The sequence below is a fragment of the Sporobolomyces salmoneus genome, assembly GCF_050403485.1.
Source record: "Sporobolomyces salmoneus JCM6883 DNA, S_salmoneus_JCM6883_v1_ctg37, whole genome shotgun sequence".
Taxonomy (NCBI): Eukaryota; Fungi; Basidiomycota; class Microbotryomycetes; order Sporidiobolales; family Sporidiobolaceae; genus Sporobolomyces; species Sporobolomyces salmoneus.
In genome coordinates, this window is record NW_027481126.1 from 76,073 (window position 1) to 100,482 (window position 24,410).

The 24,410-nt window shown below is 51.6% G+C and overlaps 10 protein-coding genes across 10 annotated transcripts; 6 read left to right on the forward strand and 4 right to left on the reverse strand.

The window, feature by feature from the left end:
* Positions 1-366: 366 nt before the first annotated feature.
* JCM6883_005826 (histone-fold domain-containing protein) lies at positions 367-1,155 on the forward strand (the record flags this gene model as incomplete). Its single annotated transcript, XM_076633351.1, has 3 exons — positions 367-534; positions 642-729; positions 797-1,155. 3 exons carry the CDS (start codon positions 367-369, stop codon positions 1,153-1,155), a joined length of 615 nt encoding a protein of 204 aa, XP_076486662.1.
* Positions 1,156-1,606: 451 nt separating this feature from the next.
* On the forward strand, positions 1,607-2,551 carry JCM6883_005827 (uncharacterized protein; the record flags this gene model as incomplete). Its single annotated transcript, XM_076633352.1, has 3 exons — positions 1,607-1,678; positions 1,747-1,927; positions 2,004-2,551. The coding sequence occupies 3 exons, from the start codon at positions 1,607-1,609 to the stop codon at positions 2,549-2,551; spliced, it is 801 nt and encodes a 266-aa protein (XP_076486663.1).
* Positions 2,552-2,839: 288 nt separating this feature from the next.
* Positions 2,840-6,006, reverse strand: JHD1 ([Histone H3]-lysine-36 demethylase; the record flags this gene model as incomplete). The annotated part of the gene is made up of 9 exons (XM_076633353.1): positions 2,840-3,963; positions 4,029-4,185; positions 4,251-4,484; positions 4,549-4,654; positions 4,714-5,309; positions 5,375-5,394; positions 5,459-5,493; positions 5,550-5,564; positions 5,636-6,006. 9 exons carry the CDS (start codon positions 6,004-6,006, stop codon positions 2,840-2,842), a joined length of 2,658 nt encoding a protein of 885 aa, XP_076486664.1.
* A 261-nt stretch (positions 6,007-6,267) lies between these two features.
* JCM6883_005829 (uncharacterized protein) lies at positions 6,268-7,758 on the reverse strand (the record flags this gene model as incomplete). Its single annotated transcript, XM_076633354.1, has 4 exons — positions 6,268-6,828; positions 6,909-6,975; positions 7,045-7,584; positions 7,646-7,758. The coding sequence occupies 4 exons, from the start codon at positions 7,756-7,758 to the stop codon at positions 6,268-6,270; spliced, it is 1,281 nt and encodes a 426-aa protein (XP_076486665.1).
* A 1,077-nt stretch (positions 7,759-8,835) lies between these two features.
* JCM6883_005830 (uncharacterized protein) lies at positions 8,836-10,815 on the forward strand (the record flags this gene model as incomplete). The annotated part of the gene is made up of 6 exons (XM_076633355.1): positions 8,836-9,695; positions 9,761-9,869; positions 9,932-10,019; positions 10,073-10,188; positions 10,256-10,546; positions 10,606-10,815. The coding sequence occupies 6 exons, from the start codon at positions 8,836-8,838 to the stop codon at positions 10,813-10,815; spliced, it is 1,674 nt and encodes a 557-aa protein (XP_076486666.1).
* Positions 10,816-11,906: 1,091 nt separating this feature from the next.
* Positions 11,907-13,235, forward strand: JCM6883_005831 (uncharacterized protein; the record flags this gene model as incomplete). Its single annotated transcript, XM_076633356.1, has 5 exons — positions 11,907-12,142; positions 12,321-12,389; positions 12,455-12,648; positions 12,714-13,100; positions 13,168-13,235. The coding sequence occupies 5 exons, from the start codon at positions 11,907-11,909 to the stop codon at positions 13,233-13,235; spliced, it is 954 nt and encodes a 317-aa protein (XP_076486667.1).
* A 340-nt stretch (positions 13,236-13,575) lies between these two features.
* TRM112 (RNA methylation protein TRM112) lies at positions 13,576-14,326 on the reverse strand (the record flags this gene model as incomplete). Its single annotated transcript, XM_076633357.1, has 4 exons — positions 13,576-13,605; positions 13,669-13,746; positions 13,840-13,938; positions 14,138-14,326. 4 exons carry the CDS (start codon positions 14,324-14,326, stop codon positions 13,576-13,578), a joined length of 396 nt encoding a protein of 131 aa, XP_076486668.1.
* A 571-nt stretch (positions 14,327-14,897) lies between these two features.
* JCM6883_005833 (uncharacterized protein) lies at positions 14,898-15,949 on the reverse strand (the record flags this gene model as incomplete). Its single annotated transcript, XM_076633358.1, has 5 exons — positions 14,898-14,968; positions 15,033-15,168; positions 15,281-15,448; positions 15,510-15,859; positions 15,919-15,949. 5 exons carry the CDS (start codon positions 15,947-15,949, stop codon positions 14,898-14,900), a joined length of 756 nt encoding a protein of 251 aa, XP_076486669.1.
* An 850-nt stretch (positions 15,950-16,799) lies between these two features.
* On the forward strand, positions 16,800-22,219 carry FUN30 (DNA-dependent ATPase FUN30; the record flags this gene model as incomplete). The annotated part of the gene is made up of 12 exons (XM_076633359.1): positions 16,800-16,821; positions 17,243-17,670; positions 17,738-19,412; positions 19,475-19,972; positions 20,038-20,333; positions 20,400-20,534; positions 20,595-21,065; positions 21,132-21,305; positions 21,372-21,633; positions 21,695-21,773; positions 21,840-21,893; positions 21,955-22,219. The coding sequence occupies 12 exons, from the start codon at positions 16,800-16,802 to the stop codon at positions 22,217-22,219; spliced, it is 4,359 nt and encodes a 1,452-aa protein (XP_076486670.1).
* Positions 22,220-22,581: 362 nt separating this feature from the next.
* On the forward strand, positions 22,582-24,162 carry JCM6883_005835 (uncharacterized protein; the record flags this gene model as incomplete). The annotated part of the gene is made up of 4 exons (XM_076633360.1): positions 22,582-22,825; positions 22,890-23,159; positions 23,238-23,414; positions 23,477-24,162. The coding sequence occupies 4 exons, from the start codon at positions 22,582-22,584 to the stop codon at positions 24,160-24,162; spliced, it is 1,377 nt and encodes a 458-aa protein (XP_076486671.1).
* Positions 24,163-24,410: the final 248 nt, after the last annotated feature.

Below are 24,410 nucleotides of genomic sequence, written 5' to 3' on the forward strand. Positions count from 1 at the left end.
CTGGAGAACGAGCTCGACCAGAACTGCTTCTTTTCCGCCCAAGATGACTGTCCTCCTGACTTTCGACGACCGTCGTTGATCGATGGCAATCCTGTGTATCCGTTCCCGTTCAAATACCTTCCATCGTTGAGGCGAGACGGCCGATTGATCAAGGTCGTAGTTGAGTGAAGAAAGTTCGATTTGTGTCGCAGAGCCGGATAGGACCAAGTTTGTGCCTTCGATGGGAGCTATAGCAGTGACTGGAGTGTACTGAGCACTCCGCTTGAGTGTCAGACCCCGAGGAAGGTTCATCGTTAGAAGTCAAGAGAGGAATCGCTTCTCTTCTCCCTCCCCTTCACGACCAATCAATTCAACACGCCTACGAAGATGTCCGCTGAACCAACGAAGAAACGACCTCGCACCGTACCCGCCCCAACTTCGATGGAACGAGGAACTACCGTGTTACCGACCTCACGCGTTAATCGCATCATCAAAGCCGATCAGGACGTCAACCTGTGCTCGAAGGAAGCTATCTTCCTCATTGCGAAAGCTGCTGTAAGCCCCTGCACCTCCCAAGTGTTCGAGCGTTGAGGACTGGAGCCTGAGGGCGGTCACGGCTGATATCTCCCCTCTCTCGTGGTCTCTTCCTCGCGCGCTTGTAGGAACGAATGATTGCAGAAGTGACTAATCAAGCACACGCGAACGCTCGACTCCAGAAACGAAACAAGCTGGTGAAATATTCTGATCTCGGTGAGCTTTCCCTCCCACTCTTTGCTTCCTTCTCCTCCCCTAACCGCATCTCTTTCCCTCTGTGTAGCAACAACAGCGAGTCAATCACAATGGTTCTACCTCGGCGAAGTCATTCCGCATCCGATCCCCTTGAAAGTCGCTCAAGCGAAACGACAACAAGCCGACGATTCTCTCAACGCTCCTTCTTCTGCGACGACCGCGACAGCCGAGAAACCATACGAAGGGAAGAGGATCATGAAGGGAAAGAAAAGAGCTTCATTGGCAGCACAAACGGCAGAAACGGGAGGAGCAATCGATGTCTCGGGGTCAGCGGAAAAGAGGAAGACGAGAGGGAAGCAAGTCGATTATTCAGGAGTAGCAGGAGGGGACGAGGAAGATGAAGACGAAGAAGAGCTCAGGGAGGGTCAGATGGATGTAGACGATTAGTGGGATGGTGATCAGACAACAACTCACTCGAACGAGGGAAAGCGATGCGCGAAGCGGTGAAGGAACTGCGGGAGAATTGCTTCGGGCCGAGGACACAAAGCTTCGAGCTCTGCAGTCCAACTACTCGCTCAATTGATGTCGCGGTCTAGGCGGTGAGCGAAATCGTCCTTTTCTCATGGACAGGTCGAGATTCTTCTTCCGTGAACTCCTGTCCCGTCTTTTCGTTCGTGGCTCTGTGCTCAAGTCGCTCTGTGCTCAGGTGGTTCTTGGCCCGCGGAATGCTGATCCCTGCTTAATTGCAAAGCGAAACGAGCTCGAGCCAAGATCTCGCACTCCCATTCATCGTTATCTTATTCAGTCTTTTCGAGCGCTCTAGAGTCTATCTTAACCCGTCACTCGGACCATCACGCCATTCCACTTTCTCTTCTTCACTTTCCTACATCAACGATATATGCCTTTGAATTTGACCGGACGCAACGTGAAAGGCTTGTTCGCTTCTAAAAAGCCGCAAGTAGAGCTCACTGTGAGTCCTCTTGAACCTTTTGACCCCTCACAATGGCTCTCGCTGACGTTCTGGGCTCGATTCACCAGGACGAAGTCAAAGCGGACGTTGCGAGGCGAATCAATGAGTTCAGCAAGCATTTCGGCCATACTCAACTTCCGCCGAGTGACGACGTCTATCGAAAGGAAGATTACGACGAGTTAAAGAATAAGTTTCTCGAGTATAAGGTAGACTTAAAGCAGACGATCTTCACGCAAGAAGAGGGCGAACGTGAGTTCCTCTTGTTCTTCTTTCAACGCCGAAGTAGCGTTCATGCTGACGAGGTGGAGCTCAACAACTTGGGTAGCATTACAAGTCAAGACACCGGGTGTCACGGTCAACATGCGCATGTCAAAGTACTTCTTCAACGTTCCGCGGTTGTTTCTGTTCTCCAAGAGACGTCTAGGGGAGGACGCAAGCCAGTGGGCAAACTACGCTGCGCCGAGGCTCATGGGCTTATGGGTCGGCACGTACAAGAGCGACAAACCCCTCAACGAAGCCGCGTACGAATGTAAATGGAACCCGACGTTTGAACAGTGCAAAAGAAACAATTGGCAAATCAGCAAGTCCTTTCTACCCGTCCTCGAACAGCTACGATCTGACGCTCTCTTTATCAACGTCATGTTAGAGGTCGAGACAACTGGAGACATCTGGGTTCCTATCGACATCGCGAAATTTGGAGGGAAAGAATGTCCTCTCGACACTTTTTATCGTTGGGAAGTGCGAGGTTCGAAAGGTAGAATCCCTGAAGTGCTCCATGTCACGTTCACGTTGGATCCCGAAGTTAATCCCTTCCACGCCGGCTCTCGAGCCTCTTCGCGCCGGTTCACACCTCCTTCCTCCCCTGCAAATTAGCTTGATAGGTTCGTTCCTTTTGTGTTCTGAAAACCGCTGTTCGCAGGTCGTCAGCATCTTTCTTTTTATCTACTTCGCATCTCGTCGTCATGATCGAGAGGCGGTCAGATGTCACAGAGCGAAGATTCTCTTCGGCGGCTCAAAGTTTGCAATCAGCTCCTTTGGGCGCGAGCGATGACTGAAGGAAAACCGGGGAGCTGAGGTTCCAGTGAAGCGAGATCCATCATAATGACGGTCTATATAGAAGAGATAAATAAAGGTGGTGGAAGAAAAGACCGTGAGAGCATTCTACGAATTGCCATTCACCATCGGGTGATTGAGAGTATTGGGAGTCGGCGCGTTTCCTCCAAGAGGCTGCGACGAGTGGCTCAGAGTAGTAAAGGAAGGAATCGGCGGAGGCGGAGGTAGGGGAGGGTAAGTCGGAGGTGGAGGTGGATAGGGTGAAATCCCCGAATTTGGTGGTGCCGAGCCGTTCGGCGCGAGATGAGAGTAGTACGGGTACGACGGGTAAACTGGAGGCTGACTTGACGAGGCATCGAGATGCTGTTGAGCGGGAGGTGGAGGATAAGGATAGATTGGAGGCTGAGGAGGGAATTGACCGCCATACGCTGCTTGATGACCGTTCGGGTAAGAGGGATACAGAGGAGGTGTGACGACATAGGGCTGGTATGACGAGGTCGATCCGTTCTCCGTCTTGACGTCGCTCCATTTCGCTCGATCGATAATCGTGTGAACTATGCGAGTTTCGACGTATGTCTCTCCGTTCTCCTCCCACCTCCTCACGACGATCTGACTGTTTCTCGTCTCCTTCACCTCGGCGGGTATCGCTCCGATTTCGGGTTTCTTAGGATCAATTCGAGGTTCGAAGCGAGTCGTCGGTGGAACGGGAATCGCTTGTCGCGCGATGATTTCTCCTTGATTCGTGAGTCCGTGAGAAGGTGGAGGGGAGCCTACGTTCCCAGCAGCAGTAGAGGCGAGTTTGATCCTAGCTGTTTTCGGAGCCGGCGGCGAAAGATCTTCGGTTCCTTTCCGTTTAATCGCTCCTTTCTTTCCATTAAGGACGCCGTTCGCCCCGTTCACAACAGCTGGGGTTGTCGCTCCATCGTCCTCCTCGACTGCGTGCGGTTTGAAACAATCCGCGTCGAATTCTTTCCCCATCGCTCGCAGAACCATCTTCCTGAAATCCCTCGTCAGAGTGACCGGATCGGCGACCTTGTTCCACGGAACGTTCTCCCTTGCGATCCTCCGACGTTCGGCGGAGATGCTAGGAGATTTGAGGAACCGGGTCGTTTGATTGATGAGGAATGCGGAGAGCGCGAAAAGTCCTTCGAGAACTCGAGGGGAAAGGGTCGCAGGAAGAGGAGAATCTGGTGTCGGCGGCAAAGTCATCCTCGAGAGATGGTAGTTATAGTCTAGAGTGAAGAGGTCTGGAGTCAGAGAGTCTCGCTGAGGCTAGAGAGAGCGAACTGGAACTAACGAATCGCGACAAGCCACAAGAGCTTGACGAAGTGAGGGTATCGAAACTTCTTCGGTACTTTCGTCGCCAGTTCAATCTCGTAGATCCGCAATTGCGTAGGAATATTGAGCGAATGGAGGAAATTTCCACCAATCACGATCGAATCCGCCGGAGTGTACTGCTCGAAAAAGCGGTCTCTTCAGCTCAAGTCAATCGTAACACGGAAAGTGTCATTCGACTTACGACAGCGTGTATCCAGCCCGTAGGCAAGAAAGCCGTGTTTCCCTCTTTCAACTCGATCTTAAGTACCTCGTCACAACTGTCCCCTAGCCATTCTTGTTCTTGCTTCTCCGTCGAGCCACTCCATCTTTCGTACGCGGCGAGATTCGCCGGAGTTGGTCGAATGAAGTAGAACGTTTTTCCTCCTTTCAAAACGTGGTAGAACACGCTCGAACCGGCAAAGTCGACATGCCAATCCTGCAAGCGAGACGAGAGAGATCAGGACTCGAGAAGCTACGGAGAACACAGTGAAGTCACTTACGGTCCAGCATTTCTCGACACTCATCAAACAGTATTTCTGCACTCGAGGGAATTGACCAGGTTGCTTCATATCGTCTGGCCAAATCGTGTCGACCCAATCGAGATTCCTGGGCGAACAGAGCTGTTCAGCTGCGACTACCTGAGATGAGAGACGAGCAATACTCACCGAACGAGTTCCGGAGCGACGACCATTTTCCCCAATTTCGTTTCACTCACTTCCAGCGAGATGACGTTCCTAACCTTGTCCCGATCCGGCGACGAGTAATACTGCGCCCATTGACCGAGAGTCCAATTCGAGAGCGAAGACTGAGAAGCACAATCGATGACTTCGAGCGGAGTTTGGGATCCGATCAATTCTGCGATTTCTCCAACCGTAATATCTCTTCTCGGCATACTCATCCCTAACCCTTCCGGCGATTCGACGACGAACGGTTCCAACATTCCTTCTTCTCCGTAGATCCAGTCCAAAGTGAGGTCGGAAGGTTTCTTGCGTTCGAATCGATCAGGTTTGATTTGACCTGAAGCAGTTCGCGCTGAGATGACGTGAGACCATCGATCTACTGAAGCCGGGAGGTGCTCGTTCAAATTTGCGTAGTCGATTTGAGATTTCGTAGATCGTCCAGATTTTCGTACGTTTGGGATGTTTGCGGACAGGGAGGTCGCACTCGATGTGGAAGCGATCGGAGTTGAGGTTGTCTTGTAGGAGATTGCGAGGGGAGTCGCAGTCGAAAGAGAGGCGGTCAAACACGCTTGGCAAAACCACTAGTCGCAAGAAGTTTCAGCTTTCATGCCCAGAGAGGGCGGTAGTGGGAGAGGAAGTCGCCTACCTTGTCGATAGACTCAGGAGCTGAGGAGAGGAGGAATAGAGTCAGACAGAGCGAGAGCAGGTCGAGAAGGAAGAGAAAACTCACAGTCGGTAGAGTTGATCGACACACAAGGCCAGTGACTGTGAGAGAAGGGATCAGCACTGTACATCGGTGTACGAAGTTCCTTGTCACTCACAACCATGTTTCACACCTATTCGTACGCACACAGAGTCGAGAAAGATCAGCAACTCATTTCGTGCGAGAGTAGCGATTGAATCTCACTTGTCGCATTCGACCCAAACCGTTTCCGCCTTTCGCTTCGACTTCCTATTCTTTCCCTCTAGGTGTCGACAAGCGGGGCAAGGTTCCTCCTCTGGAACGATAAGGCCGATTCGTTCTCGAAGAGTTGATTGATTCGTCGTTCCTTTCTTCGTGAACTTTCCGTTCTTCCGAGGGATCTTGGCAGGCGACTTCTTGACTACTGAGTCTACCTGAGAAGCGATGGTCGAGGTAGAGGCGATCGGGGGAGCGGAGTCGTTGATTTGAGATGAAGCTAGGGAAGCAGTCGATTCTGACGGTTCGGGAGCGGTGACGACCGGCGTACCAGGCTCTGATAGCTCTGATAGAGGACTAGACGCTGCTGTATCGGTCATCGTGGGTGGTAGAGAGAGAGACACTCGAGTTTCTCCACTTCCTCGAATTTTCGAATTTTTATGCAACTTCACGCTGAGCTTATGTGCCTCCTGAAGGCATTTGACGAGTTCCTATCACTACCGTACGAGCACTGACATCGTCGCAAGAATTTCCGATAGAAACGGTAAATTCGCACTCAACTCGCTCAGACATCTCTCGTTTCATACACTCTGTCGCTCATTGAGCTGGAATATAGTGTCTATTACCACTGTCGATATCGTTCAATGATCACCTGAGTATACGGGAGGCGGTAAACTAATTCCTCCTGTCGCTCCTCTTTGACTTCCCTTCGAACTCGCACCATTCCTCACTTCTTCCATCTCTCCATAAACCTCCGCGTCTCCCTCCGCACCTCTTCCTCCTCTCAAATGCATCGGTGCAGAGATAACGATTCCATTCGGTCCGTTCCGACTTGCGCTTCTACCCTTTCCACCGAAAGCCGACGAGGGAGTGAACCGCACTTTCCTCGAAGGTCCATCCGTCAAGTTCGATGTGGAGGTAGAGGCTTGGTTGTTGAAGCCGACGGAGTTCTCCTCGTGAGAAGCGTTCTCGAATCGATACCATTTTCGACGATCTTCAGAATTCGCTCGAGCTCGTTCAGCAATTGTTTCGAGTCCCCCTCCTTCGTGTTCTTGAGGTTCGTCGGCATGAGAGTGATCGTGATAAGTCGAGTCCATCGAGTGAGTAGAGGACTTGAGGCGGAGTTTACGGAGCGCAGAAGGGGAGGTAGAATCGGCGAATGGCGAACGGATGATCTTAAGTCGAGAACCGAAAGCGAGACCCTGTGAGCCATTCGAATCAAAATAGAACAGCAGGAGTCAGAGTCCGAGCCTTCTGTCTCGAATGATCAGTGCGGACTCACACAGAGGAGGTTGAGGATCCCAACGATGAAGAGAAACCATCCTGAAACTTGAGTGAATTTCGCGATCCTGCACATTGGTCCATTCTGCAAGTCAGTGTCGTCTAGCAGAGACTTATCAGATCTGGAGAACACGTACGCATGACTCAAGATTGTGCAACCCATGAACACCTGAACTCCTCCTAGTACTCCCGTCCCGAATTCTCTCCCAAACGGCGGGAAAGCATAGCTCCACCATCTCTCGACCAGTCTACCTGCTCTCGTCGTGATAGAAGGGGAGAACTCGGATAGGAGGGAAGCGAGGAGGATTAGACAGCAGAAGATTCGGGAGAGGGTTGAGAAGAGAGATCCGCCAGGTTGGGTCGGGATCGAGGTGGAAGAGATGTAGGAACAGGTTTGAGATGCGGGAATAGCGGAAGTAGGTGAAGGAGAGTTGGTAGCGGTGATTGCTCGAGAGGAGGAGGAGGTTGAGCTTGATCGACGAGAGGACGTCGAGCTTGCCGTTTCGAGAATCCGAAGGGAGGTCGGTTCACGGCGTAAGAGTGTAGGTGCAGAGGTCATAGATGGTGAAGGAGCGACAATGGGATCGGGAAACGAGCGACGAAAGATTCGAGTTGAAGCGGTTTCGGAGGGAGCGGGAGTCGGCGAAGAGTGAGACGATTCAACGGTTTTGAGGTCACTATCCATAGATTCGATCAGTCTTTGACGACTGATGATAACCCTAACCCTAAGGGACTCACCTGACCATCGTGACGATCTCACCGCTGAAGGCCAAACAAATCGCGACGATTGACAAGAATCGCAGAAAGTTGAGGAGAACGAACAAGATGGAGGATTTGTTCAAGACCGGCATGTTGGGGGATGTATAGGCACTGCCTGGTGAAATGGGTATCGAGGACTTGCGGAGGGGAGACTGCGGATGCGACTAAACGGGAAACGAGAGGGTGAAGAAAAGCGACCAGCGCTGGGCGATGCTAAGGGGAGACGAAAGATGCGAGAGGGAGATGGAGGAGGAAGAGAGAGAGTAGTAGAATGAAAGAACGATCGTTAGTGCGATGGGGAACCGAGCAGACAAGGGGAAGAATTACCTTTGTTTGTCGTGCGAAAGGGTACGTGCGGATTGAAGAACAAGGTCAGAAGCGCAGAGCCTCTGCCGTTACTGTTTCACCTTGTAAGACATCGTTAAGCGCGCGTCGATTGAACGCCGATCGAGCACGAGCAGCATCAACGGATCGAAGAGAGTCGAGATTTCGGCGGTCTGCATCGTCTTCCGTTCTTGTCCCCGTGTGCGGCTCCGGCATCGTTTGCACTCAACTCCAGCTCATTATCCGCTATCCTGTAGTGGAGGAAACGTCGTCCAAAGCGAGAGGAGGGAAAGTTCATCTTGCCGGAGAATGGTCGAGACAGAGCGGGAGCACTTCGGGGCTGATCGATCGCCCAGGGTATGAGTTCGTTCACATCTAGAAGATCAGCTGCGAGGCTTTCGAGGTCGGCGAGTGATGGGTCGGAACGAGATCGCGGGTTTCGAATCTCCTTTTCCCCCTCGACAATCTCGACGCTTAGCCTTATTCTCCGCCAACTCTTAGCAAGGAGACCTCGCCTCAACCATATAACCGGCGTCACCTTCCATTCGCTCCAGTCGTCGACGGTTCTCACAGTTTCATCATCCCGTCAATCAACTCTGCCGAAACTAGCAGCAGCAGGCGACTGAGTGCAGAAACCGGCACGGTATAATACTCGTAAGCTCTCTAGCCCCATCACTGATCCCGTTCCCATGGCCAGAGCTAATGAATTGGCTCGAAAGCTCAACCCGTCGACGACCCCTCTCTGCTCCATCTCGAAGGGCGGATAAGACCCAGCCAATAGCTCAATCGTGGCTTACACTCGCCCCTTAACCTCTCGCAACTCGAGGAAGAAGTCCACTTCGGGAATGAGTAGCCTCAATCCCTCTTCTTCCCGGTTTCGACTCCCTCGATTTCAACCCCGACAACTCGTCCTCTTCGCCTGTGTCACCTTCCTCTTCGTCTTCCTCCTCTCATCGGGCAAACGACCCTCCGCTGCGTCATTCACCTCGTCGAAACGACTCTCGTCATCAGCTCAAAGAACAGCGAAACTCGTCGAATTTTGTCCTTATTCGACTTCGTTCAAACATGTACCGACTGTCATCCTAGAAGGGTCGCAAGAGAGTGACAAGAACTCGAACCGTACTTGGTCCCTCGACGCTACATCTTTCCTCCCCTATTCCTACCCTCCTCGAGATCTACGATTGGCTCAACAGAAACCCGACACGAAGATTTCTCAACCTCCTCAGACGAAGCCCGGTCGAGGAAGGTTGAACGAAGGATTACCGGGAAACGAAAAGGGAGAACGACTATGTAAAACTCATCAAGTCCCTTCTTCTCCTCGACCAATCGTCCCGACCGATTGGAGGAACAGTAAAATCATGTTTGGAATGTCTACGACACCGGATCGAGTGCTGTGGAACCTACCCGTATGGAGTCATTGGTTACCTGCCGTTCCGGGGAACGCTCCCTTGGATCCAACGAATCAACAACAAGTCTCGAATTTACCTTTATTACTCGTTTTGACTCCTCCACCAAATCCAACCGAACAAGCGAGGACCAGGGAAGCCGTCGAAGAAGCGCAAGAGTTGGGAATGTACGTCGAAATGCGACCGAGGGAAGCGGATCGGTTCGAAACGAGGTATTTCGCTCTTGTGGAGGAAATGTACAAAGAGGCCTTGAGGAGGGAGAGCGAAGGTGGTGACAAGACCGAGTGGTTCGTGTTTGCGTGAGTTGAACTATCATCTCAGTCGCGCTCGCTCGAATGACTGACGGTAGTTGTTCTTCTCACAGAGACGATGATACCTTCTTCCCTGACTTTGATTCTCTCATTCGACTGCTTTCATCTTTCGAGTCGAACGAAGACAAGTTGATCGGGACTCTCAGTGAATCGACGAAACAGGTAGGGCTTCTCTCCTATCCCCGTCGTCGTTCCCCGTGGCTCATGAATGATTTCTTGAATAGGTCGCTCAATGGGGCCATATCGCTTACGGAGGCGCTGGAATCTACGTTAGTCGCAAGACTGTCGAAAAGATGAACTCTGACGGAGCTTGTGAGTTTTTCGATTTTTGCGCGCTGTGCACGAGCTCATTCGACGGTTTATAGGGCAACAATGTCTTGACAAGTTCGGATCGGCGTTCGGAGGAGATGCGATGGTCTCTCACTGTTCGGCACTCGTCATCAACAAAGACATCCGAGACGTCTTGATCGTCGACGACACTGTGAGTTCCTTCTCACTCTCTCCGCGTGTGCTTTTCTGATCTGATTCATCATGCTCTCTCGTCGCAGCTGCATCAACTCGATATCCGAGCCGACGGAACTGGATTCTTCCAATCCGGTTTCCTCATCACTTCTCTCCACCATTGGGGTTCCTGGTTCACCCTCTTCCCTCCCTGGCATGAGACGGGCATGGGAGACCTCCGAAAGGGAATCACTCTAGTTGGGAAAGCGGCGAAAGCGGTAGGAGGTGACAATTGGGGGAGACGTTACGTTTTCGAAGATGGGAAAGTCGTCGTCAATTTGGGTTACAGTATCGTTATCGAGCGAGACCCTTTATCTCCGGCTCAACTTGATCAATCTGTGCGTCTCGACTCCCTCTTGTGAAGCAGGAAGGAAGCTGATACTTTGCGATTCGGTAGGAGCACACTTGGTGGGAATTTGAAACTTTCCACCCAATTCGACCAGGACAAGAAGAAGGAGTCGAGAAACGAACATACTACATCACGGGAGTACGGACAGTATCGGACGACGGGATCGTCAGGTTGGAACACAAGAATCGGGAAGGAGAAAAAGTTGACTTGATTTGGGATCAACGGGAGAGATCTCCGAGCAAAGGAGGGTGGTTTTAGGACGGGTCTTAAGCGTTATTATACATTGCATTGTCAGTCTCCTCAACGATTCTCTCTCTCTGGCGCTGAAGAGAGCTCCTCTTTGTTTTGATGCTCCTCCGGCAGTAGAGAGGAACGAGAACGGGTCATTCTCGAATCCTCGATTGAGTCTTTTCGGGTCGAGTTGCTCGAAAGAGCACGACTTGAGGGAGGAAACAATGATCGAGAGAGACGAACAACTTCGAGACTCGACTCGAAAAACCTTGTTTCGTTCGCGAGGAATGTCGCAAATTGCCCTTTCGTTTCGATGAGCTCGATCGGTCCCTCCAGTTCCCTCCCGTCCGGGCGACTGACTGCTACGACGAGCGCCTTTTGGTCTTCCAAGGTCGGCTGCTACGTACGAAGCTACGTGAGAACTCGGAATGAAGGGAAGACGGACGTCGGCGGAAACTTGCAACTTTTCTTTCCGAATTTGTTCCGCATCCTTCTCTAACGGAAGGATTTTCTCTCTCTCGTCTCGACAAGGGAGTTTTCTCTCATTCGGCTGACAAAAGTAGCTCGATCAGCAGTGCAAATCTCCGACGTCTGCGTACGGGCTCCGATGGGATCTCGCAAACTCGAAACGGAGCTGACCTCAACTCTCGCACAGATCACCTTTCGTTCATTTCTTTCTTGCTCAACGTTTCGGTCGGGGATGAGTTGACGGCGCAGGTGAGCCTACTGAGACGATACGACTGCAGGAGAACGCGTTTAAATGAAGTGAATCTTGCGAAAATTAAAGACTCCCAACGGAGCGAAATGAAGCCGTTTTTCGACAAGTCAGCACTTGGCTCTGAATCCTGTTTAGTGTGGTGTTTTGGCTCTTTCCCTTCCACTGCTCTTTGCTCCTATCCGACTTCTGTCCTCCTCGAACGTGCTCACCTCAGCTTCAAGACCTCCGAACGACTCGAGTCGAACCTCTCTTTCCTCGACACCGCCCTTTCTTCTCGGAACGCGTCCTACACTCCCCTCGCCCTCTTTGTTTCGTCAGACAGTCTCCAGTTCGGCAACACAAATTTCTCCCCATTCGGACTGAGCCTCCCCTCTTCTCCTCGACCCTCGGAGCGAAAACGATGAATCAACAACAACGACTCTTGACATTCTCCGTCATCTTGGCGACATTCCTATCTTCGTCATCCGTCGTCTCTGCTCTACCCGGCAGATTTCCTTGCGGAACGACTTCTCCGAACCAACAAATTTGCGACGCTCTCTCTCCCGCAAGTTCTCCTCGAACAGTCGGAGTCCCCGTCGGAAGCGAATGTGTAGCCGAGAAAGGATTGGGCTACTTCTGTGGTTGGCAAGGCGCAACGTGAGTCTTTTTCCTCCTCCTGCGAAAGAAAGGAGAGTCGAACGTGCGAGTGAGGAAAAATTGAAAATCGTGACCTCTTTCGGAGCCTCACGAGTCTTTCGCAACGGCTCGTTTTCGTCAAATAGTCGCCGTTCGGTCCACTTACTTACTGACACATGTTTGTCGTTGTCGTTTGCAGATGCACCGCCGATAGTCAATGCGATTTCGGTCAATGCACCGGGTTCGAAGGAAATCCTGGAATTTGTGTGTAAGCTCGTTCTCCTCCGACTTCTTTTCCGCGCTCCCTGGCTCACGATGACGCTCCCTCGACAGTGGTGGACTCGGGGACTTGTGTGAGGGACCTGATGGACCGGACGACACGCTCTGTGCCGGAAATCTGGGATGTCAACGAACAACGTCGGAAGGAATCGTTGGAAAAGCGGTCTGCGGTGGATCCGGAGCAGATTGTAGCTTCGAAGGCGCTTACCAGATTGGCACAAGACCGAATCATTCGGCATGCATCTCGAGTCAGTCCTCGATTTTCTTCTGCTTCCGTCAAACTCGTGCTGACTTCTTTCCCCTCGCAATGCAGAGCACTGCTCGAAGAGGTCTCTCACCTGCTCAACTCCGAACCGACCTAGTCCCGGTCGACCGCAAATCCTCTTCGACACCGCACCCGCAAACCCGAAACTTTCCACTACCTCCTCTTCCTCGACGTCAAACCAACGCAATTCAAAGATCGTCGTCCCTTCCGGCTCGTCCTGTCCTACCGGATTCACCGTTTGTCCCGTCGCGAGACCTGGAGGAAGAGGTTTCGAGATGGCCTGTTTCGACACGACGAATTCCGCGACCCATTGTGGCGGCTGCCCGGCTATCGGTGCTGGCTTCTGGTCAGCCGATCAGCAAGAAGGTGGGAAAGATTGTACGACTATGCCGGGAGTCGCGAGCTCGGATTGTATCGATTCGAAATGTCGAGTTTGTAAGTTCATTTTGCTTCTTCTTTTCGGATTGAGACCCGTGACTGACTCGGGCGCATCTCGTAACAGTCTCTTGTTCGCCCAACTACGATTTCGATCGATTAACCGGAACCTGCAAACCGAAAAAATACTGGTGAATGCACAGACCTGACCTCCTCCTTCACTCTTCCCGATACCTACCCGCCGCGTCTCTCTATACCCCCTTCAGTTCTCCCCATTGTACAGCCGATAGCTCAAATACCCACACCCTGATACCCTTCTCTCTCAGCTCTTCACATTTTCGATTTTCTTTTGTCCCTTATTTATCTCGATTCTCTTTTGAACCAGTAACTTGACTGGATAGTAATGTATATACGTAGCTCTCTCCAATCCGATCGATGTCCTGGTGCTTATCGAGAGAATAAGCGTCTCCGCGCGATAATCGTTACAACATGTTCAAATCTGAATCGCCCTCTAGTCCAGTCATGGAAAGATCGTCTACTTTCGGATCTCGTGTTCGGCGAGAAGCTGGAGGAGCTTTTGACAGGTAAGCACATGTGCGGCACGGCTTAGATAGCGAACGAAACCCACCATATTTGGGATCGAGTCTTTGATTTTGAAAATGTGTTCGCATTGAGGACAGACCATCTGTCCTTCTCTTACCACAATCTACCATCGACGAGCGTTCGTCAGTAATCGTTTTCTTCCGTAGCTATCGCGAGCTGCAGAGAGAAGAGGGGGAAGAAAGCAGAGGAAACTCACTTCGAGGAGGACATGATGAAGGGTTTTGAGCAGTTCAGGGGAGATCGTTTCGGGTGCAGTGAGATCAGGTGATTGTTCAGGTAGATCAGTGTTTCCGAGCTGTATAAAGGGTAGAGAGAGCTCAAGGTTAGCGAACATTTTCCCTCCGAGAACCGACGGAATCTCGAGGCATGTCCTCCGTCTGAGCGCTAGGCTTAGCCTACCCAAGGCTCCAGAGCCTTCAAGCTAATCCACTACCTCCCCATGACCGCTCCTAGACCGCATTTCGACTCGAGAGATGAAAGATCTGCAAACTAACTTCTGCCGCCGATTTCCTCAACCCGTTCCATTCCAACCGACTCAATACCCCTCTCAAGAACTCTTCGTTGTACTCCGCCTCGACGAGTTCGAGTTTCTCGACTTGTTGGAACGATAGAGGGAAGTTTTGGGGATAGGTACAGGCGCGAGAAGGGCACGAGAGGAGGTTCTGGGTGATGAGCCGGACCATTTTGAGTGAGTACGAGGTGGTAAGAGGACTCGGAAGGAAGTTGCGAGTGAGGTAGGTGGGAGAGCTTTCTTGGTTCAACTTTTTTTCAGGTCGCTTGATCTCTTTCGCATTCGACTGCTTCTTCACCAAGTTCTGAAGCGCCATTATTCTGCTTACGAGCTGTTGTCTACGCCGCTGCCTTTTCTTTGAAGCCCGTCTGTTCTCGCGCTCTGAATCGCTCGGTTTTCTCTCGAATTCGGGTTCTCCGAGGCGCCGTGCTATCGGTACCGTCTTGTGCAGAGTGTACGTTCGGAGAAGCAGAATGTACATATCAGCTTCTACGATCCGTGGGCCGGAACAGGGTGATAGAGGTCTAGGGGTATCGGTAACGAAAAAAGCTATAAAAACCGGGGATTCGACGAATAAAGGGTGGCAAGCTCAAGGTGCACGCTTTCGGCACGAATCGCATTGAGAGGAAGTAGGAAACGATTGTGAAAGGGCCAGGGCGGGAAAAATTTACGCTCGCGAAGACTCGTCAATTTTCTCCCATTTCGAGTACGAAGTTTCGCAAGCCACGCTCACGGACGCTGCTTCAGTAGCTATAAGGGAGTGTGAGCTCCGGTACATCGAGCTGTGTATCGCTCAATAAAGTCGACATCTCCCCTACGGCGCTCAGGCATAAGTGTCAGCTTGATCCGACGAAACAGAAACTTGAGCGGCAACTCACAACGTAATTCGTTGATGAGCGCTTCAATCGAGGTTTGCTGTGTTGGCGAGGAGACTTTGTCGATGGAGTCGGTAGCGAGGTCGAGCGTCGACGAGAAAGTGTCAACCACGCGCGAGAGCGCCTCTTGGAGATTCGCCTTCGAGGATCAAAAATTAGCAAGTCTTCGCTGATTCGGCTGATTCGGGAGGACGATGATGACATACAGTAGACACGCTAGTGGAGCTCTGAGATACATTAGAGCGTTTTACACGGCCTGAAGGAGCAGAAGAAGGGCAAGGAACTGCTGAAGCTCTGTGGTTACGAGGGTTTTCGACAGGTTTGATGACCGGGTTCTGCTCTTCACGATGGATTGTTCTCGAGGCGATTGAGCTAGGAGATGACTGGAAGTAGTCCAAGAGGTGGTGAAGGAGGTCGTGCTATTGGCGTGCGAATTCGTCAGTTCGTCACGATTCTCCTAAGGGCGAGAAAGGCACTTACAATCTCTTGACCTGTCGATTCGTGGGCAATTTTATCCCTCTTATCGTGCTTCTTCACTCTGTTTGAGAGTATGCCCATCTCGTCTCTGACACTCTCGAGCTCCCATCCGAGGTTTTTCAATTTCTTCAAACTCTTCGTCACTTTCTCTGTCTGTTTCTGAGTCTTGTACAGGATCGGTGGGAGTGCTACAGCTTGACGGGACTTGATGAGATCATGTAGCGAGACATGGAGAGAGGGATGAGAAGAGTGAGAGTGTCGAGAGGGACGGTTCGGAGGAGGAGGTTTGACGGATTGAGATGCGCAAGGTTTCGTCGTTGCGGAAACCGAAGAGATGAGGAGGGAAACGTAGACTATCGACGAAGATCTGTCAGGGTGGAAGCTAGGAGGTAGGTGCGAAAAGTATGCTCACAAAGGAAGGAAAGAGAGACCGGGGAGAACATGTCGAGAAAGGAAGAGGAACGAGAGAAAACGGCGTAGAGCCACTAGAAGTTGGAACCGAGAGAGCTTGAGCGGAAAGAACGACGAGAGTTGAACGCAGAATGAAGCAGAGTGCACAGAGCGAGAGAGAGGGAGAAGGAGAGACCGAAATTCGATCGCAAAGGGAGAGCGATTCGCAGAGGGGGACTGAGCGTAACGAGGGAATCCTTCCTTTGTTTTAAGGTTTTCGACCCTTTAAAGGACTGAGCGTATTGTTCGGTCGTAACAAACCGAAACCGAGAATCGTTATCGGTGGGGTACCGATTCGAGGAGAGAAGAAAGGGAAAACTTCCGAGTCGAAGGAGCTGAGCGACTCAATCGACGATGCTTGTTTCGACAGAGCTCACGACGAAACGTCGAAGTAGATGGAGAGAATTAGGGCGCTCGAACCCAGATTTGGAAATGTCAGAATATGGGAACGGAACGAGCCGCAAGGTCGGGGAAGGAAAAAGGTCAAGCGAACGAAGCGGAGTGGAGTCGTCGATTTAATTTTCTTTGACCTTGTCATACCTTAGTTGATCAATCTGTACCACTTTAAGCGTTCCCGTCGTTGCGAGAACAAACTGCATTTTTCTCTCCCCCAAAGAGAGAGGGCGAGTTCTCTCCTCCAAAACCTCTCCCCACTCCGAGTTGAACGAACCGATCTACTTGTCGAGTGTCGATATCTACTCTACACTACACTCAAACTCGTCAGCCTTCGTCTCTACTTCGTGAACGAGTCAAACTGCGAGTGATTCGACCGCAACTCTTCCCTTTCCATCCCTCTCTCCCACCACTTCAAGCCGGTCCAGACTGGAGTAAATCAGTGTCAAGATGAATGGTCAAGAGCCTAATGGTGAGTCTCGTCCGTCCTGTTGGCGTTGTTGAGGGAAATCAGAAGGAGGGTTTTTCGAGGGAAAGAGACTGGCTCTTCAACCCGTCGTGTCGGTGTGTCTACGCGTCAAAGAGGGAGCAGGGAGTCGCAGGAGCAGAGTATTGGTGGTTAGTCGAACCAAGAGTGGAGGTCGGTGGAAGAAGAGGGTTCGGATCCTCCGTTCCACCTTGTTGTGATCGAACCGCTGCCGGTCCGCTTTATCCTCCGAGGTCAAATTCTCTCCAATCTTATCCCACTCACCACGAATCGCTACACTCTCGTTGATCGCTTCTTCGCAATTTCGAAGTGAGGGAGGGACGACTCGAAGCCTCTTGAAGCAACTCGTTTCCGCGAACGAATTCGAGATGATGAACTGACTTGTTTCTTCTATGTGTACGAACAGGCGAAACTTCTAACAATCCTGCGAAACGAGCACTCGAACATTCTCCTCCTTCGACTTCTGCTCAACCTCTTCCTTTCAATCCTCAACAACCCATCGCTGCTCCTCCCTTCCAAACGAACAACCCAGCAGCGAGTAACGGCAACAACAGCACAGCGACTAGAGGTGCTCGTACGATCTACTCTGGGAAATTAGGGAGCTCGTTTGGATCGCCAGCTCCGACGAGCGGAAACGGTTCTCCAGCTCCTCCCTCGCTCGATGGAGGAGGAAACGATACGGATGGATACGGAAACATGTTTTACGGACAGAGAACGACGGGGATGGGAAGATCTGGATCGCAGGATAGCGCGATGAGTCAGGGAGTTGCGAATCATCCTCAAGATCAACCGAGGAAGAGATTGAGAAGGGGAGGTCCTACGGGAGGAGACGAGGTACGTCGAGCTCATATCTGTGCGCTTAACGTTTCGCGCTCCCGATGCTGACCATTCGCTTTTGCAGACTGAAGGAGAAGAAGGAGCTGGAAGTTTCACCGCGAATTTACAAAACCGACTCGCAGACGTTCATGTCGAATCCGGTCCCTCTTCGGCTGCGTCGTCCGTCTATGGTGGTAGTGCCGCGCCGACTCCCGCTACCGCAGGAAGTCTCGCAGATCTCGCTTCGAATATGAACGCCGCGATGAGTTCTCCTCCTATCGTTCGACCTGGATCTCGAATGCGTCCTCCGACTGTACAAGACTCGCCTGGTCAACAAGGCGAAGATCAGAAACCGAACCTCTCTCCTTCCCTCGCCGGCGCTTATCCTCCTCAATTTCAACCACCGCAGCAATACGGCGGCGCTCCTTCACCTCAACTTCAGCAACAACAATACGCTCAACAAGGAATGTACCCGACTCAAGGTCAAGGTCAAGGGCAAGGAGCGGGAGAAGGTTCAGGAACGCCTACAGGAGGAGGAGGAGTTCCTTCGGCTCAAGCGAATCTCAACGATCCTGGATTCCGAAGCTTCTTCGGAATGGTCGGTACGAACTTCGCCATCGAGAAAGTTTGGAACGCCTACCAGCGCAGTGGAGGAGACATTAATCGAGGATTACAGATTCTCCTCGAAGCGAAACCTCTCGTTTCGAATCCCGCTCAACCTTCCGCTCAACCCCCTCAACAATCCTACAGCCCTGCCGCTCAATACGCTCAACTCAACTCCCCTCACCTCTCCGCTCCTGGCACTCCCGGATCTTCTCACGCTGCACTCGGTTCGGGCCAACCTCCTCAAATCTCCTCATCGCAGCAACAATACTCGGAGTACCTTCGAAACCCGAGTCAGTTCGCGAACATGCAACATCAGCAACAATCCCAATCTCGAGCTCAGATTCAGACGATGATGCGACCCGTTCAAACTCCTCAAGGTTATCCTCAACCTGGAATGATGATGAACGGTCAACAGCAGCAACAGATGATGGCTCAGCAACAACAGCAACAACAACAGATGGCGTACGCTCGATCGATCGCGGGAGGACAAAATCCGAACTTCCCTCGAGGTACCGTTTATCCTCCGATTCCAGGTCAACCTCCTATTCCTCAACAACCTGGAGCTGGAGGACAACCACACGTCTTCCCTGCTGCGTCGATCGGTTACGCCGGGTTCACCGACGCTCATTACAACCACTACATCGAGTTACAACGTTCTTATTTCGCTGGAAAAGCTTCTCCCGAAGATCAAAAAGCTTTGATGCAATACGCGACCGTTCTTCAGCGTCACGCCGCCTCGGGTCATCGTCCTCCGAATCAAGCTTATTCGCAAGCGGGAGTTTACGCGGGTCAAGCAGGAGGAGGAGGAACCCCTCAACAGCAAACGCAAGTTCCGTTCAAACGAGGACCTGGTCGACCTCCGAAGAACCCTCAACAGCATTACGCGCCGAAGCACCTCCCACCTCAAACGAGTGGATCGATCCTCGCTCGTCAACTCGCGGCTGCGAGTGCGCTCGGAAGCGCGACGAAAAAGAAAGTTCCGAAGAAGAAAGCGTACGGTTCGGATTCGGACGACGATGGAGGAGATTACGATTCGGCGGGAAGTGGAGACGAGTACGGATCGAGGGAGAACCCGGCGGCAGTAGCGAGGAGGGAACAACTCGCGGTCGAATTCTTCAACACTTGCGAAAAGGAATTGTTGATGGAATTGGCTGGTGAGTAACGAAGCTCTCTTGTTCTGCGTGAGACGTTCACGCTGACACTCTCTCGTGATCAGGATGTAACGCGAGTCAAGCGACGATTACGATGAAACTTCGACCTTTCGTTACCGCGAACGACTTCCGAACTCGAACCCGCAAACAGAAAGGAATCGGAAACAACATGATGGATACCTACCTCGACGTCGTGACTGGAATGGGTGAAGTCGACAAGGTGCTCAACGAGTGTGAAGAGATCGGAAGACAACTTTCTCACACGATGAGTATTTGGGCTCACGGAGCGGCGGCCTCGGCATCGAACGCTTCGACGAAACCGGGAGCGAGTGGAGATCAAGAAGTCGGACTCGATCTCGTCGCAATCTCGGAGGAAACGATTCGAACTCAAGTCGAAACTTCGAACAATCCAGCAGTTCGAGAGGCGTTCAGAGATTATATCCGAACTCAACCGGCTGGAGTCCCCGATACCGTCACTCTCAAGGACTACCAGATGCTCGGAGTCAATTGGTTGAACTTGCTGTATCGTCGGGGAACTTCTTGCATTTTGGCCGACGAAATGGGTGAGTTTTGCTTTCTGCGAATCATCCTTCGCAGACACCCAGGCTCACGCTCTCTCATCCTCTAGGTCTCGGAAAGACTGCTCAAGTTATCGCCCTTCTCGCTCACCTCAAAGCTACTGGAGATCCCGGACCTCATCTCGTCATCGTTCCCTCTTCGACTCTCGAGAACTGGATGCGAGAATTATCAGTGTTCGCTCCCGACCTCATCGCTTACAGTTACTACGGATCTCAAGCCGAACGAGACGAGATTCGAAGGGAGTTGAGGAGTCTCGAAGAGTTGAACGTCGTCGTGACGACTTACAACATCGCGACGGGTTCTCCCGACGATCAAAAGTTCTTAAAACGAAAGATGAACTTCAAAGTGAGTGTCTCTCGTGTCGACCTCGCTGTAAGGTCGTTACTGACTATCGCGATTCTCTCCTCGTAGGTCGCCGTGTTCGACGAGGGTCATCAATTGAAGAACAGTGAATCGAAAAAGTACAAGGATCTCATGCAGATTCGCGCTCAATGGCGTCTTCTCTTAACCGGTACTCCTCTACAGAACAATCTGCAAGAGCTAGTCGTGAGTCCAAGTCCTCGAAACCCTTCAGTACGAATCTCGACTGATCGCGAATTCGAACAGTCTCTCCTCTCTTTCATTCTCCCCGAACAATTCCGAGACGCGAACGAGTCCCTCAAAGCCATCTTCAAAGTCGGACCCGGCAATCAAACGAACCTACTCTCTCGCGAACGAATCTCCCGCGCCAAGAAGATGATGACTCCATTCGTTCTCCGCCGCAAGAAAGCTCAAGTTTTGAAAGACCTCCCGAAGAAACTCGAACGGATCGAATACTGCGAGATGACTCCCCTCCAACGAGAAGTTTACGACGAGGCGATTCAGAGAAGTCGACACGCTTTGACGGATGCGAAACCGGAGGATATCGAAGAAATCGCTTCGGACGAAGAAGGAGTCGACAAGATTCCGGAAGAGAACGCCGCTCCCCCTCCCGCCGCGAAGAGAGGTCGACCGAAGAAGAAGGCCGCGGCGAGTACGAAGAGTGGGAACAAGGCCGATACGAGTTCGAGTACTCACGTTTTGACCGATCTTCGAAAGGTGAGTCACGCACTCTCTGTCTCTCTGCACGTGAACGAACTAACGAGCTCTCGTCGCTTACGACAGGCTTCGAACCACCCGATGTTGTTCCGACGACTGTACGACGACAACAAGTTGAAATTGATGTCTCGAGACTGTTTGAAAGAAGAAGAGTTCCTCGATCGCAACAAGGATCTCATCTACGAAGATATGGAGGTCATGACGGATTTCGAACTTCATCGATTCTGTCAAGGTTACAAGGTGAGAAACAATCTCTCTTTCATTCTGTCCCTGTCTTTCTGACTTACCTCGTTTCATCTTCGCTAGCATCTCGCAAAGTACTGTTTAACAAACGACGAATGGATGTCCGCGGGCAAGATCGCGAAACTTCAAGAACTTCTCCCCGACCTTCGAAAGAACGGAGATCGAGTCTTGATTTTCAGTCAATTCACTCAAGTTCTCGACATTCTCGAAGTCGTCCTCGATACGATGAACATCAAATACCTCAAGCTTACTGGACAAACGAACGTCACGGAACGTCAAGGTCTTTGCGATGCTTATAATGGTGATCCGGAAATTACCGTTTTCCGTAAGTCTCTTCCCTTCTTGACGTTCTGCACTTGGTGCTGACCACATTGACGCTATACCAGTTCTCTCGACTCGCGCTGGAGGTCTCGGATTGAACTTGACTGCTGCGAATACCGTAATGTTTTACGATTGTGATTACAAGTGAGTCTTTCCCCTCTTTTCGCAACTCTTACCCAGGTGACTGATCTATGTCACTCTTTCTTACAGTCCTCACAACGATAAACAAGCAGAGGATCGTGCTTACCGAATCGGACAAACGAGGTAAGCCTTCCATTCTTCGAGTGTTTGAGTCGAACTCACCTCGACTTTGTTTCGATTCTAGGGATGTCACCGTAATCAAACTAATCACTCGCAACTCTATCGACGACGACATGTATTCCCTCGCGCAAAACAAACTCAACCTCGAACGAGAAGTCTCAAGCGGAGTCGATACGAAACAAAACGTCGCTTCGAACGACGTCGACGACGGAGCGGGCGGTAAAGAAGTAGCGTCAAAGATGCGTTCATCCCTATTGAAGAATCTCCAATCGCGTTTCGCGGCGGAGGAATCTCAGGCGGCGAGTCAAACTCAGAAACCTCCGGCCTAAGATTCCCCTTTTCGACAGTAGTCTCGTTCTATCTTCTTCTGCTTCTTGTCCTTGTTTTATCTGTTTTTTGCTCCTCACCTAGCTAGCTACGTATACCTTCATGTCATGCCATTCTCTCGTTTTGATCGGACGAAACGAAACGCTCTAGCTCGCGAGAAACAAGCGAGAGAATTCTAGTTTTCCCTTCTTTTACTTCGGCCTCATTCCGTTGTGAGAGTGTTTTCCGAACAGCAGCGTTACAAAGCTGAACGGAATACATAGGGAGAAGTCAGCTCGCCTCGTATTCGCGGACTTTCCCACAATTCCGTTTCTCTTTCCGATTCCCTCTTCCTTCATCAGTTTTATCTCTCTCCCGCTCAAACATGCTCCAAAGACCTCGAGCGTTCGATCACAATCAAGAGAACCCCTATGCGGCTGGTCCGTCGACTCATCACAATCCTCAGCAACAACAATCTCATCATCATCACAAGACTCCCGCTCGACCTCACGGGAAAGGACCTGCTCCCGTCACTGGTGGGAAAGGAGCTGCGTTGACTTCTACGATTGGGAGAGGAGTCTTGGGGAGGAAAGATGGGAATCAGGGGAAAGGAGGAGGGAGCGGTAAAGGTAAACAATCCCCGTGCGCTCTCACCCTCTGGGTCCATGGGCTGACGATGAGGCCTATGTGTAGATTCTGCGTTGTTGTTCCCGTCGAAACCGTCGACTTCTCAGCAACAACAGAGTTTCAAAACTCCCGCGCCGAAACCTCGTTCACTTCGTCCTCTAGCCGATCTACAAACCCCAGCTACAGCTCTCCGACCGAAACGAGCTCCAGTTCTCGTCCCTTCCCCCGAGGCAGAGAGGGAAGTCGAGGTTGATGTCGAAGCGGAAGAAGAAACGAAATTGAGGGAAATGTTGGATCAGGAAGTCGAGTACGCTGGACCTAGCGCGACTGACTACGGTGAGAGACTTTCGATACCATCTGCAGGTATCTGTCAGCACACTGATCCGCCGATCGGAGCGATTCGTCTCTTCACAGAAGAACCTTACGAGCCTGAATGCGAAGTGACTGATTACAAGAAAGCCAACTATGGAGAATTCTTGAGAACGATGTGTTTCACTGGGGTCGAGACACACGAGGAGTGGGAAGCGAGAGATGCGATCGAGAGGCAACACATTGAATTCCCGCTCGAAGATACGATTCAGCTTGATTCAGGTAAGTTTCGCGATCTCTTAGACAGTGAATAAAACTGACTACCATGTTTCGAATCTTGCTAGATCTCATTGAAGAAGAGTCGACAACCCTTTTCCCAGTTCCAGCTTCTCACGCTCCTCCTCGTCGAGCTCCCCTACAATCGAAGCCTTCGACCAACGCTCTCTCATCCTCCGTTCGCTCTTGTGCGACGACCGTTCCCGCAAGAAAGCCTCTCGTCCCTTCCAGCTCTTCGACTCGTCGTCCACTCCTCCAATCGACTCAATCCGCCCCCTCCACCGCAACTCAACGAGCTCTCGCCTCCTCTCGACAACCTACGACTTCTACCTCCCTCTCCCGCTCAACTACCTCCAAACCAATCGGCTCCACCTCCATCCGACGTCCTCTCGCCGCCTCGATGTCTACTCGCCCAACTTCTTCCCTCTCTCAAACCTCTTCTTCTTCCACCTCTCGCGCACGTCCTCCTCCTCCCTCTCGCGCCGCTTCTTCCTCAGTTCGGAAAACTTCTTCGACCACTCTTCGGCAATCATCCCTCGTTTCAGCTCAGAGAACTCAAGCGGAAACGGAAGCGAAGAAACTGAGAGAAAGGAGGGAAGAGGAAGAGAGGAAGTTGGGTGCGTTTGGATTGACGGAGGATGTCGATGGGGTCGAGGGAATGTTGTTGGAGGGAATGGAGCTCGGAGGAGGAGGGTTTGGGAAGGGATGGGGGGAGGATGGGGAAGAGTTTAGGCTCGACCTCGATTCGGAGTAAAACTTCGAGCACAGGACTCGACTAGTGATCATTGAGTGCTGCAAGCGGTGAAGGTAGTGTCTCGTTGACACTCACGACTCAGGACTGGCTCCCTTACGCAAAATCTCAGCTACTTCTCGTTGATTTTCTTCCTATCAATTCACGTCCCCTCACAATCGGGATTACGCGCAACCCTATCTATCGGCTTTGATTTCATTCTTATTCTTACTTGTTTCTTGTTTCGTTTTATCCGCATTCTCTTCCGTCGT